The following is a 14,372-nucleotide window of genomic DNA, read 5'->3' as shown; positions in this document are numbered from 1 at the left end:
GTCATTTCTCTAAGAGGTCTCACACCACATCACTTTTCAAGTCAGTTGTTCAAGGTCTAACATGTTGTCTGGCCTCAGAGAGTATTGGGAGTGGGGTATTTCAGCCCAATGTTGGCTCTTAATCTGAGGTGAAAAAAGGCAGACGGATTTGGGGTCAGGGCCTGAGTTCAAGTCTCAGCTCCTTGGCTAACCAGCCCCGTGACCTTGTCCACTTTCCCAAGCCTTCCTGGGCTCTGGTTGAGAAAGTGAATCCTTTCTACCCCAGGACACCAAAGTGATGGGGAAAGTGAAACCTCTGAGCCAGAGACCTCTGGTACTGGCACCTGAAGCTGTGTGACTCCATGGCTGCTGGAGCAACAGTGAAAGGCTCCCACATGCAGCTACTTAGGGCATCTCTGGTGCCTCTAGCCAGAGAGGCTGCTGAACCTCTTTTCTTGTGGCAAGATTCACAACCCTACCTGAGCCTTGGTGTCCAAGATTTACCACGTAGCCTTGCTTTGGCTCACCGGCCTGTATGTGATAAGTCCTTCTAAGGGCAGCAACAAACCCACCTCCTTCACAGGAAGCTCCAGCTGCCTCTGCACTGTGATACTCTTTATCATTACCATAGTGCAAGTTTCTCCAAGGTAAAGCCTCCTGTCTCACTCCTCTCTGAGCCCCCCAAGGAGGCCACCATGAGTGCCTGAACCTAGCAAGTGCTCAGTAAATATTGGTGAAGTAAATGAATGAACGCTGGCAAGTTCAGCTTCTTAGTCCTGAGGTCATCAAAGAATGAGGCATTCAATCTACCCAGAGGAATGTTTTCCCTATCCTATCTCTGATTCCAAATGCCAAATTCCAGCCACAGCCACCACCCAAATAGTCAAGATAACGGCAGCAATACTTGCCTTTTCTTGTGACTTTATCTGCTGTTTAATGAACAAACTGTGAGGCCACAGAGATAGCCTAGAGCAAGGCCAATCTCTGGCAAGGGAGCCACTGACTGACCCCAAATGCTGGGGTTACTTAACCTCTCTGGACCTCCTTATCTATACAACAGGGGGATTGGGTCACATGACCTCTTCTAGCTGTGTATCTGACAACCAACATTCTTACCCTTTATCTTAGCGTCCCTTCCCAACCCTCCCCAATGCTATTGCCCTCTTCACCTTTCTTGGTTCTTTCCTTCTGCATCATGGTCTTAGGCTGACCAGTGGCACCTGCAGGCCCAGGTACCCTGAGCTTATCTGAGATGTCAGGGAACCTGGGGTGCAAATGGCCAAGTTTGGCCGTCTTCTCTAGCTCTTCTCCTCTTTGGTGCCCCAGACCCATTCTGAGAATCCCATGAAATCTGTGGAGAAACACACTCAGTAACCAATATGCTTTGACTATGATACTGGGTACTTGACTCACTGCAGCCCATCCTCAGACTTTAAATTCACAACTCCTGGGTTTCCTTCATCTACCTTCCAGATCAGGTTCCCAATGTCCCAGGGGCTCTTTACAGATGAAAACCACCTTCACTGACCAGTAGTAGAGTGTGGTTTCCAGGTTGTAAGTGAATGAAATTACCTTTGGGAATTTAAGTTTTCACCTGGACCCCAAATCTATAGTGAAGGCTTGATGATATGGTGGTAGATGGTGCAGCCAGTGGAACCAGTGAGAAATATTTAAGGGGAAAATAAGGGACATGTCTGATCCCAGAAATCTCATCCGTGGCTCACTTCACATTGGTGCTGTCCATGGCTGCACTTAGCCTCAGTGGGCATCGAGGCTCATGGGATCTCTGGGCTTCTGCCACAAGGAGCCCATGTTATGGAGAGCACGTGCATGTGCAGACTACCGGATTCATTCATTCAACCAATCTACAAGGTTCCAGCCAGTGTTCTAGGTTCTAAGAATAAAGCAATGAAAATTCAGCCTGTGCCCTTGAGGAGTTAATTTGGATGAGACAGAGTCACCCACATTACTATTAATATAAGTCAAATTATGAGGGTTCAACCAGAGGCATAAACAACCATGGGATAGAGGAGAATATCCTGGGAAGGGTGGGTGTTGCCTAATTAGCAGGCCTCAAGAAGGAATATTATTTTATAAGACATCACGCTGAGGGAAAGACACCACAGTTTGAGAGAATGGGAAGAGGGCTGACAGGGGAAACTCAAAGCTGCTCCTGCCCACCACCCTGCCTGTGCCATTTTGCTTTCCTGGGTTCAGATGGACTCCTTATCACTGTGTGCATTTATTGCTACAGCTCTGCCTCAGTTACTTCATCAGAAAAAGGGGGACATTAGAGTGTTTCTTGATATGGTAACCATGAGAACATGAGAGCATGTTGGGCCTTACCAGAGTATGGACGACATAGTAAGAGTTCAATAAACGCTGTTATTGTTTACTAGTCTTCCGTCTCCAACAAGAACATAGGCCATAAGGGACAGGTCACTGCATCTCGCTAGGGCACTCTGAGGGGCCGGGAAATGGGGTAGTCTCTGAGCTCCCTTGGTGGTCTGGAGGTCAGCGGTTCTGTGACCTTAGTGTCATGGATGAGAGATGCTGAGGCGGCCTGAGCACAACTGTGGAGTAGTCAGTGCTTGGCTCCAGGGCCCCTCTTCACCCACACTTCCTTTTCTGTGTTATTTCCCCACATTTCCTATCCACTCACATCCTTCTCTCCAGTCAGAGGAAATCATCTCACCAAAAGAATTAGTCTCCCGGGGCTAATCCTTCACCTTCTTCTCTCTCCTGGGAGTATTCTCATTTTAACAGGCACCTGGAATAGTTCTGTGGAGGGCACCAAAGACCCATGTGACCCTCCCTCTGCTCTGTGGGAGCCTGCAGCCTGGGAGGAGAAAACTAACAAGCATGACATCATCACAAGCACAAAGAGATAGTAGCATAGAGATGTGGCCTAAGAAACCTTTGTGTGAAAGGTGGAACGTGTTCTGAGCCTGGAAGTGTGGTTGGAATTTTGATGGTGAGCCAAGGAGAGGGTTTTGGCAATGCTTAGAGGTAGGAATGAGACAGGTGTTCAGGGATAATAACAACTAAGGAGGTAGATTCCTGCTGGGAAGCATTTGTATCCACTGATGGAACTGTAAGCAGGAGTGGGATGATGAGGGAGGATACAGGAGAGGCAGTTCCTCTCTTACTGGACTCCCTGGTTTCTAATTTGTTTACATACTCTTATGCTAAGAAGCTAACATAGTGTACCCCTATACAAGGAAACTAGAACAAGTTTTGAGAGAACAGAAAATTCTGCTAGCTAAATTATCTGTGTGGGTGCTTATATTAGAGGCAGGCAGACACTTCAGAACTAATTTATGAACCCTGTAAAAATATTTTAAGTTTACATCTAACTTAGCTGGCATCTCATTTTCAACAGGAACTCAGTTTGATCATCTTTTCCATCACGCTTGGCATTTTTCAAATGGCCTTTTACTGCTTCCCAAATCAAGTCTATCTTCAGTGGATGAAGAATTGGCTCCACTGAGGTATCTGTATATGATTTATTTATACTGCTGGGAATTTAGGAGGTCCTCTTCCATTCTGGGATATTCTTAACTAGTATTTCTTTGAATATTGCCTTCTCTCCATTCTCCCTATTTTTGCTTAGTAGATCAGCGATTAGACAAATATTGGGTCTTACAGAGCCACACTTCATGTTTTTTACCTGCTTTTTCATATTTCCCATATCTTTTATCATTTTGTGCCACATTCTAAGATAATTCCTTCTCTGAATCTCCCAGCTATCACTTCAACTATTATGTTTTGGCTTTTCAGTCCATTCATTCAGATTTTTATCTCAAAAATCCAAGTATTGATGTCCATTATCTGTTACTTTTTTTATGGCTGCAATATCTGCTGGTATTGCTGAGGCTATTAATTCAGCACGTTCTAGAGCCCTGTTTTGATTGACCATTAAGTCTCTTTCCTTGGTTATAAACTCTGTGTACAGTTTGTGTAACAAACTGCCTTCCATGGCATTGGCATTCATCAAGCGTCTGGTTGGTCGTAATCATGTGCTCATTTTTGTGGCTGAAAGTTCCTTGTTAATCAGCTGGCTGCTTCTGTTTACCTACCTTTGCAGGAAGGATGGACAGAAACAGGATGTTCTGTTGCAGACTGTAATCTGTTTTCAGGAAGAGTGGGGAAGGAATGGAACACAATACCAGTCAGAATACCTTAGTAGTGAGACTTCTGGGCTTGGGTGTATTCTGCGTCTCCAGCTCCAACACTCCATTATCAGTAGCTCCTTTGGGAAGAGTCCTACTTCAGCAAAGAAGATGTATAGGAACTCCTGAGGCCAGTTCCACAGTCTGCTGGTTGCCCCTGATTTTCTTCTACTCTCATTAACCTCTGTCGCCAGGTGTGGAACCCTATTGGGTTTTCCCTGCTTTTGTAAGGATACTCTTCTCTCCAGTGTGTATTTTTGATTTGTTTCCTTTATTAAGTTGATCCCATCAGTTTTTTTAACCTTCCCAAATTTCTGGCCCAAGGAGGGCTCCTCTTGTTTTTCAGTTCAGTTGTGAATTTTAACAATATCTTTTCTATCAATTCCAGAGATTTGAGGGAACAAGGAAAGCCTGTAGCATGTACTTCATCCACTATCATGAAACAGAAGTTTACTGAGGATATTAAAAATAAGGTGCTACAGATATAGAAAGCAATTGCAAAGAAGGGGCTTCAGTGATGCTCTGGTGATATCATTGAAATGAGCAGTTAGACTCACAGAAGAATTGCCTTTCTGGTCATGAGATGTCTGACGTAGCAGTTAACTCATTAGTCACATGGCTCTAAGGCCTGACCCTGTGACAGTAAAGCAGCATCATTGATGTCAGAAGTTGTCTTGACCTCAGCTAAAGAGTTCAGAGTTGGTTTTGGTAACATAGGAAGCAACAGGAGATAAACAATGAATAGAGATGTACCTGGAGTCCCAGAAGAACAAATAGAGGCTAGACATGGAGGTCAGTGACCCAGTTGGAGGAAACAGAAGCAAGCAGAAATGCGAACACATAAAAATGGTTTCACAGAGAATGGGTGGAACAGAGAACATGGGAGATTTTGGCCAGGCATGAGATTTCCAATAAAATAATTGAAGTTTCTACGAGGCAGAGAGGCAATGGGTGGATCCTTAGTAAGTGATAAAGACAGTTTGAAAAAGGCTTCAAATCATCTGTGACCAGCTGGAACTTGGAAGTAATACATAATCAGCATTTTTATAGTTTTTTTATGATACTATATTATTAATGTAATAGTATCATAGCACGAAAAACTCCACTTCACAATTCTGTCCCATTCGGTGTGACTTGGGTCAAGTTACTACACCACTCTGCAACTTCAGTTTCCTAGCCGGTAAAATGGAGAAAAAAGAACCTTTCTTGCCTTGAGATAACATAGATAAAATATCTGTATAAACCATAAAGTGATAAAATACAAATAGCAGACATGATTTTGCAGGAGGGTCCTTCTACCTCTCCTGGATTTTAGGAACAAAGCAGAAATGCGCCACCTAGCGATTCTGGAAAGGGAGAGCGAAAGCCTCTCCAGCCTCAGGTAAATATTCCAGGGGTCCCTGCAAAGTCTTGATCTGCCACCACCAGGGCACCAGATACATTATCCCAAATACTCCACCCCTTCACTGATGGCCTTCTGTGCTGGGTACTCTGCCAGGTGTTGGGCACGTGAGGAACATGGCTAACAGGTCCTGCCCTAGTGCTTGTGACCCAGTAGTGAAGGCAGGACTTCAAGTATAACAATGAGATGAAGTTTATCAAAGGGTGCGTGGTGGGTCCTGTGGTGCTGTGTAACAGAAAACTTCTTCCAGAACCCACAGATGGGTACTCCCTTAAGCTGAGTCTTAAAGATAATAGGTGTCTACTGGGAGAAAGAGTGGCAAAGGGGTGACCTATTCCAGGGAGAGAGAGTGAGTACAAAGATCTTAATGGTTAAGGCAATGTTCTTACCAAAAGTGGAAAATCTCCCTCTTTCCAAATTATGCAGGCATTATTCCAGTTATTGGGAGCAGACATTATTTCTCCTGAAGGTCTCTGAAAGAGCTGGGCTGTTATTTCTCACATGGTTTCTTGACCCGCCAAGGGAGTAAAGTGGGGGAGACTAGACCCATGTGCAGGTGGGCTCCATGAACTGACTTCCACCATTTCTCATTAAAGATACTCATGTGATGGGACACAAAAAGGAATCCCTGATTCCATAAAAACCCAGTTAAAGTAACTCAAGGGAATCTTTACTCAACAGGATATTTGAGAATAGATTTCATTTTCAGTTTGTATGCTTGCAAGTGGGTGGGGAGGAAGGCATTCTGATGTTTCCACTTCTCAGGACGGGGTCAGTACCTCTGCTGAAAGTTTGGAAGCCCTTAACCCCCTGGATGAAAACTTGAGGCCCAAGTTTAATAGAGGCAAATGTTGTGACTTGCCTGCTAGAGATGCCAAGTTCTACATGGAAGCTGTTATCAGTGGTCTTACAAAATCAGCCCCAAGGGGTGCAGAGAAAAATTTACACTTGCTAGGACAGGATGTTGGTAAAGAGATTGCTTCTGGACAAGCACGCTGGAGGTGACAGGCTCTGTAATGACAAATGAGTAATGTGTTTGCCAGAGTTCTTTTCACACCCACTCTGGTGCCATAGGAAGCAGTCCTTTTCTTACACTGTGGGAACTATCCTCCTGAAAATTAGGGCCCCAGAAATTATAAATTTGTCCAAATAGTTCAGCTGAATTGTGAGTATCATTCCTCAGTTGTATGGAGACCTAGCTTTGCTCCCATGGAACCAGGCATTCAGAGGTTAATATTTTCCACCAATAGCTGCTGACTGGGTAAGGCAGTGCATCTGTATCACCAGGGAAGAGTTGGAAGTGGGCATTCCTAAAAGAAGGGTTTCTGCACAGTTTATCAACGAAGAGCCTCAGATCTAGAGATACTGCTCCCCACCCCCCACCCCACCCTGGGAATATCAAAATGCAAAAAGAATAAAGATAAAATCTCCTGCCAGCTTAGCTAATCTTTAGGTCTTATGAAAACTATGCAAGATTCCATTTACAAAGAAACCAGGAGCAGATCCAATAACTTATAAAGATCCAACTTCTATGAAAATGAGAGGGCAGCCAATGGTTGGTTATTCAGGCCAGATCCCTGACCCGAGGGTTTGGGAATTGGTGTATACACAGGAGGAAGATATAGACCTTGGCAATCCACTTCATAAGTCCAGCAGATGAGGGGTGGGAGTGGAGGACCCCCAGAATCATTCTGGACTCACCTTTAAACATTCTAATTCAATAAAGGTCATAAGCTTTGGCCCATGTGGTAAGTCCCCAAAGTACCATTAAATGGACATGTAACCTTGGTTGGGCAAGTTATTTAACCTCCCTGAGCCTCAGGCTCTATAGCTGTGCAAGGGGGGTCTGGTCATGTGAGGATCTCAGAGCTTAGGTCCTTATAGTGCTGCCTACAAGGGCTAAGACATACTTGTTTTCCAATCAGTGATAGCTAACTTCAGCAGTAAAATAAATGCCCTCCAAGGGACAAAGATGTCAAGGAGAAAAATATCACACTAAGAAATGTGTTTTGAAGAAAGAGATACAGTCAGATAGCTTGGCCTTGAAGATGAGAGCTAGGCGGTGGGTAGAGACATGGACTGGTTTACCTAAGACAGTCCCAACTTTTGCTTGTTGTCCAAGTACCATCATTAATAGCACTTCTTTCACTCTTACGAGTTCCCCTGTTTGATCAATAAATTTTATATGTTCACCTTATATATGGGAGTCTCAAGTGTGCTCTCAGCAGTGGCCACCACTTCCTCTCTGCTTACAACATCAGAACTACAGTGGTTGTAACTATTAATAATTATAATGGCTACTTTTTATAGAATGCTAAACTTTACCTTATTATATCTAAACCTCACAACCAGTCCCATAAAGATTTTATTTTTATATCCATCCATATGGGGCTTGAAGAGATTAAGTAACTTTCCCAAGCGTATGTATTCTATCATGGGGGGAAGTGGGTGATGACCCCAACTTACTACACCTTGGGGCAGGCCTCTGTGTTCCCTTCAGTCTGGAGCAGGGCAGAGCTGGTGGTGACTGTGTAAGAGTGATCAGAGCCACTCTGGGAATTTCCCTTAGCGATTGACGCTGATCTCTGTGACCTCCAGGCCCTGGAGCACAGAATACTCTGGGAAGGGTGCAGTTCAAAGGACTGTTGGATCTGGAGTTTGTAGCCAGTAGCAGCTTTGCTTCCAGGCTGTGGTGTGAAGAATCCAAACAGACCTTAACCTCTTGGACCCCGTGCTCCAGTGCCTGAGCCCAGGGCATAAGATCAGTCCCAAATATCACCATTTTATTGCCATATTTTCTTCCAAGTGTTATTCCAAAGTGCTAAACCATGTAAAAACAGCAGCAACACATGAAGGTCAAGTACTCTTTCTCTGACCTTCCCTGGTATCTTTTAGAATAACTCTCAGTCTATGGATCCTAATACAACTTATGGATCATAAGAAGCATTTTATTTGTGCATATGTGTACATACCAGTAAATGTACACATGCATATGTAATCAAAGTAATAGCTAACACTTATTGAGCGCTTACCATGTGCCAGGCACTGTTCCCAGCTCTTTGTAGGTAATATTCTCATTTAATCTATATACCAGCTCTGGGAGATAGGTACTACCAATACTGAAGTCCAGAATCTACCAGCAGTTTGCCCAAAGTTCACTTAGCTACTGAGTGGTACAACAGGACCAAGACCCAGGAAATGTGGCTCGGAATCATGCTCTTATCCTCTCTGCTCCCCCTTGCTTTTTTCTCTCTCCTCTCCTTTGTACTGCATATTTAACATTTTATATCCTACCTACTTCCAAATGAATAGAGTCCCCTTAAGTAGGCACTAGGTAGGGCTGGGACAATGTTTCCCTTATGTTAGCTAGGATTGCACGTTTTCCAAATCACTGTCTCTTCTCTAAAAAGCTTTACAGATCTCCCCAGCCTACAGTCACATGTCCCGCCTTTGTCTTCCTTTATTGCCCAGGACCACAGTCAGCTCGGTGACAGGTCTAGCATGTCTTTATCCCGGTGTAACCCAGGGGCAGGTTTCTTTGTGCATGTGGCTTGTGGCATGCGGCTTAACTTTCCAGTTAAGATTGTAAATGATCCTGCCTCTCTTCCTCAGCCCTTTCTCTGCTGGACCTTTATTAGTCTAGCAGCACATTTGTGTGACTTAGAAAAAGCTTCCATTTCTGGAGGATAAACTTTGGAAAATGTGCCCCTTCTGTGGAGCTTAGACTGGATCACAGGCCCTCCTGCCCCCATACTCCTTCCCCACCCAACACCTCACCATCTCTCACCCCGCACCTAAGGTCCCTATGTCTGGCAGAAAGGCTAACAAGGAGGTACTCCATACACATCTATTGGCCACTTGCAATTCTAAGGCAGAGCCTGTTGAAGTTGTTACAAAGACGTAAAAAAAACTAAGAGGAGTATAAGAGTGCTTTTCCCTTCAAAATGCTAATCTGACCTATTCAATTAGTAGAGTTTAAATTAGGAAAAAAAAAAAACAAAAACTAGGCGAGCTTAGTGGATGACTAAATATCCAAGGAACCAAAGTCAGCTGCAGTGAATGCTGCTCACGACAAATTTGACAAAAGCTTGAGAAAGTGGGAAAGACTTAGGAAGCTGCAGGTTAAGTACCCTCACCTCCACACGCACCACCACCACTTACAAACCATGGCAATTTAGGAAAAATCACAAAATCTCTCTCCCAGCCCCAGATTGTGCATCTGTAAAATGGGGCTAATTATGCCTGCCCTCCCACCTTTCAAAGGATGATATGACTATTAGAAGAGAAACTGGGTATTGAAAAACACCTAGGGAATCATGGTGGTCAGAGTTAGGATTTAGGATCACTATCACCAGAAACATCTGTCAAGTAATCACTAAAGCAAAAAAAAAAAAAAATTTTGCATGAAAAATAATAGTGCATGCTTTACACAAAGCATCAGTTTCTGGCAAACACTTAGGTTTAGGAAAAATTGGATAGTGCTCCAGAATTTTAGCTATGGACAAGAAAAGATGGCTTAAGGCAAGAACCCAAAGAGTGACCACATTCTGTTCCGTCACTCATGTTAAGGGGTATTTTAGGGAGTGAATTGGATGTGCACAAAGCTTTTTGTGGTTCTAAGTCAAAAGAGCCCCTTTGATGAGAGAGACTTCATAAGGGTGTCTCGTAGAATTGCCATAGGTTGGGAATGGGGAACTGTGTTATCAGGACTGGAGAAAATAGGAGTGGTAGGACAGTTCTTCAGTGCTAAGCCTTGGCATTGGTCTTACTAAATGGCTTTAAAAATGAGTCAAAGGAGGGATTAATAGCACAGGTACCAGAGTTTCAGCAGATTGGAAAGCTCGTGAGAAGGTGGAAATAAATGCCAGACAGATGGGGAGAAACCAGGGGAAGTCAGGCGGAGTGGGCAGAGAAGAGGCTGAGGGCTTTCAATGTGGGCAAAGATAGGTGAGGCATTGTGTGGGAAAATGACCCAAATTACATTTATGATTCTTTCATCCATTAACTTTTCTAGAACCTTGAACTTCAAATAAATGCCAAACATGGTGTTAGGATTCTAGTATGGGTGGGTGGAAGATGTGGGGGCAGGTAGGAAGGACACTAGGAGAATATTACCTCTGCCTTTAAGAAGTTGCCAATAGAGCTAGAAAAAAAGACATGACTACAAGTAAAAATAGCCAGGCCTTATGTGATAAGCTCCATAGGAATGGAGTATGCAACTTACAAAGGTGGTGGAGTTCCCACTGTGGCGCAGTGGTTAACGAATCCGACTAGGAACCATGAGGTTGCAGGTTCGATCCCTGGCCTCGCTCAGTGGGTTAAGGATCAGGCGTTGCTGTGAGCTGTGGTGTAGGTTGCAGATGTGGCTCGGATCCCACGTTGCTGTGGCTCTGGCATAGGTTGGTGGCTACAGCTCCGATTCAACCCCTAGCCTGAGAAGCTCCATATGCCGCGGGAGTGGCCCTAGAAAAGGCAAAAAGACAAAAAAAAAAAAAAAAAAAAAATTTACAAAGGTGGAATAGCCAAGAGATTATTCTGGTCAGAGGAGGGAGATGGGAATCTGGAGCTGTCTCCCAAGGAGGCAGGCTTTCTGAAAGTCTTGCAGTACCATTAGGATTCTGCTGGAATTAGATGGCCAAGTGCTCTTGGTGATGGCATAGGATATGTATTCAGATATATATTGAGTGTTTTCATAGAAGGCATTGGTCCTAAAGGGCTGCTGAAGCCCTGATGAATGTTGGGAATTTTTAGGAAAAGCATTAAACATGAAGAAGTCTGTGTAAGCCTATTCAGATCCTATATGGGTTAAACTATGTTATCTGCATCCATTGTGACTAGCCTCTTTTAAATGTCTAGCCTCTTTCAAAAAGCTAAAGCATGCACACTTGAATGGCTTACAAAGCTGAGCTGGAATGAGCTTACCATGGGTTTTCAGGATACAAGAGTCAATTAGAAGTTCAGAGGTGGCATCTCAAGCTCTTCTGGAACTAACAGATTGTTTACTCCAAAATCACAGGAAAGAATAGGCCAGGCTCATCCATTAGATACATCTTATATACATCTTATCAGATAAATAATACAAGAATTATTATAAGCATTATAATGACCCATCAGAACTTTGTTTAAAAGAAAGATGAGAAGATGTTTTCAGTTAATTGTAAGTCAAAAATATGAAGATAGTATGTATGCTTCTTTCAATTTAGGACTTTTTTCCCCTGGTCTTTTTGTTTGAAGTAGCAATTTCCTCACAGATGGTGCAATGCCTTGATAATGGTCAACTGCACGAGCATCATCTTGTATGCAACTGGCAATGATATTGATCATTTGAACAAAGTGCTGTGGGAGTAAAGAGGATGGAGAGAGTCATTCTCTCTGGAGTAAGCAAGAAGATCTTTATAAACATCATAAGGGAGGAATCAGATTCTAAGAAATTAGGTGCAGGGGCCGGTCCTTCCAGGGAGAGAGAACAGCACATTTGTGAGGGCTGACTGCGGGGGTTTCTGGGCAAAGTGCTGGAGTCTTCAGATTCTGGGCAGTCTCTCACTGCGCACCATCCCACCCTCATATTCAGTTGTCATTTTATCTCTAAAGTCTCGCCTCTCCCTCTTTCTTCCTATTCTCAATGCCATGTGTTAGCCGGGGCTTTCATCAGCTCTCCCTTCAAACAGAATCAAATGAATGCCCCTGCCCCTATTCTCTCCTTCCACCAGCTCTTCCTTACTGCTGACATCTAGCTTTCCAAAATTATGTGCTCATCATGTCACTCTTCTGCTTAAAAAACTTAAAAGACTCCCTCACCCCTCAATGTTAGTTTTACTTTCATTAATACAGTATTCCCCTATTTCAGCAAAAGAAAATACCTGGGTTTCTTATTTGCACTAAAGAAAGGACAGTTTTAACTTAAATCCAGGAGAAAAGACTGCAGTTAACAAGTTCTAGCTATTAGACAGTCCTATGAAGGCAGATGTTTGCTTCCTTTTTTGGCTGGCAGAGCATGGATCCATTGAATAGAATTTTGCACTGAAGCTCAGTCACTTTTTTGTAGGCTGACCCAGTGGATTATGGGAGCGGTGGATAAAGAAGACATTGCCCACCCTCATAGAGCTTATGGTTCTAGCAGAGGAAATGATATACAGACTTCCCCAATAAGTACTTAATTACAGTTCTGTGATAGAAAAGATAAGAATTCAGGAAAGATTAAACCAGGCTAGAGATGGATTTAAGGCCTTGGGAAAAGGTGAAATTGCCAAGGGAGAATGAGATATGAGAATCCCTAAAGAATTCCGGAATTTAGAATTTGGGAGGAGGAAGAACAGGCAAAAGATCCTAAGCAAGAACAGAAGAAGACCACAGAAGTATTTTTGTCACCAAAATCAAGAGGAGAGAGTGTTGCAGGAAGGAATATGTGGTTAACTGTATTGAATGCTGTTGAGAGGTCAAAACTGATGAAGGCAGAAAATTCACATTGGATAAAGCAGAAAAGCTATCGTTGGCCCCAGCAAGAGAATTTTCCGCAAGGAGGTGAAGTAGGAAGGCAGGATGGAAAGGAGAAGAGATAGAGCGGAGGTGGTGCCAATGCATAACTCTCAAATTAGAAGCTTGGCAGTGAGTGATGTGTGGAAGGAAGAGAAGTTTTGTTTGCTTGGCTTTATTTCTAATGGAGGATTCTAGCATATATTTGAATGCTAAAGGGAAGAATCCAGGTGTGAAGAAGAGCTAAGATTTGGGAAGGAGAAGGTACACCAAACAGAACAGCATCCCTGCTTAGGTAGGAGGGGACAAGATCTGGAGCACATGTGTAGGGACTGGCCTACGTTGGAAGAGGGACATGCGCTCCATTGTACTGCACTTGGGAGGAGAGGACAGGTGCAAATGCAAGCCATCAGTTTTCTCTGCCAAGCTGCTTGTCTGGGAATAAAGGAGTTTAAAGCTCTGAGAAGAGGAAATGAAATTTGATTGTAAAAGTGGCAGAGGCTTCTAGAAAAGCATCATGAAACTGCTGAGCAGCATTGAGGACTTAAAGTTGGAGAACAGGAAGTTAGAGCCATGCCCAAATACCCAGTTGTGCCGTATTTTCCAGTAATACTGATCTACTCAGGCACAGGCCTAGATAAGTCTGTGGGGCCTTGCCAGGCAAGGACAATCAAGAGGGGCACAACAGATTTAGTAATATTTTTAGGACACTGTGGGAAGACTCACGGCCTCTAAGCTAGATACAGATGGAACTTTGTAGAGATAGGAGGAGGTTCACGGACAGGGAGAAAGTGGTAGGACCACTAAGCTTCAGGCTAAAGAATATTTTAGTGAGGGGACTTGAGCAAATGAACTGGAAGCAGTGGTGAGAGAATGAGATTTTAGAGGAGGTGTAGTTTCTGATGATGACAAAGTCCCAGCTGTGCCCCCGAAAGTATGCTGAGGTGGAGGGAGAAGGTCACTGAGGGTGCAATCATCAAGGACCTCTGCACCCAGGGTGTTGCTTAGATCAGCCATAAGGACATTTAGCTTCTTAGGATGATGGAGTGGAGAGGAAGACACGGAGAAAGAGGCTAAAACCTTTTGTGACTAGGAGGGTCAGGATAAGGGGTTGGAGAGTGTGAACCTCAAGGAGGTTCCAGTATTTTAGAAAGAAAAGGGGAGTAATGGTCTAGAGGCAGCACCCTGGAAGACACAAACCCCAGCTCCCAACTCTGAAATTGGGGATGTATGACTGAAAAAACACCTTTTGCTTGAAAAGATAGAAAAACAAGATTCTCAGGAGTCAGCCTAAGTTTTAGTGAAGAGATGGAGCTAGAAGGATCATTGTGGAAGAAGAAGGGTTT

General features: G+C 43.8%; 1 protein-coding gene across 7 annotated transcripts in view; it reads right to left on the bottom strand.

The window, feature by feature from the left end:
- Positions 1–14,372, bottom strand: part of LOC403333 (cytochrome P450 family 19 subfamily A member 1) — a 188,118-nt gene that overhangs the window by 51,014 nt on the left and 122,732 nt on the right. The window contains exon 2 of one of the 7 annotated variants that reach the window (XM_085010996.1): positions 6,416–6,564. The exons of 5 other annotated variants lie outside the window; for them this stretch is intronic. Coding sequence is in view for 1 of the 2 variants with exons in the window: in XM_085010963.1 (XP_084867089.1) it covers positions 1,149–1,330 (182 nt within the window). In the remaining variant the exon portion in view is untranslated. Of the gene's footprint in view, positions 1–1,148; positions 1,331–6,415; positions 6,565–14,372 lie in introns of all 7 variants that reach the window. One more of the 7 variants, XM_085010963.1, reaches the window with a different exon arrangement.

The sequence above is a fragment of the Sus scrofa genome, chromosome 1 (genome assembly GCF_054392235.1).
Source record: "Sus scrofa isolate SSC_HxYL_T2T_F1_AM1 chromosome 1, Sscrofa_HxYL_maternal_Yorkshire_Landrace_v2.0, whole genome shotgun sequence".
Classification (NCBI taxonomy): Eukaryota; Metazoa; Chordata; class Mammalia; order Artiodactyla; family Suidae; genus Sus; species Sus scrofa.
Note: the sequence above shows the minus strand (reverse complement) of the source record. Positions and strands in the feature narration are given on the sequence as shown.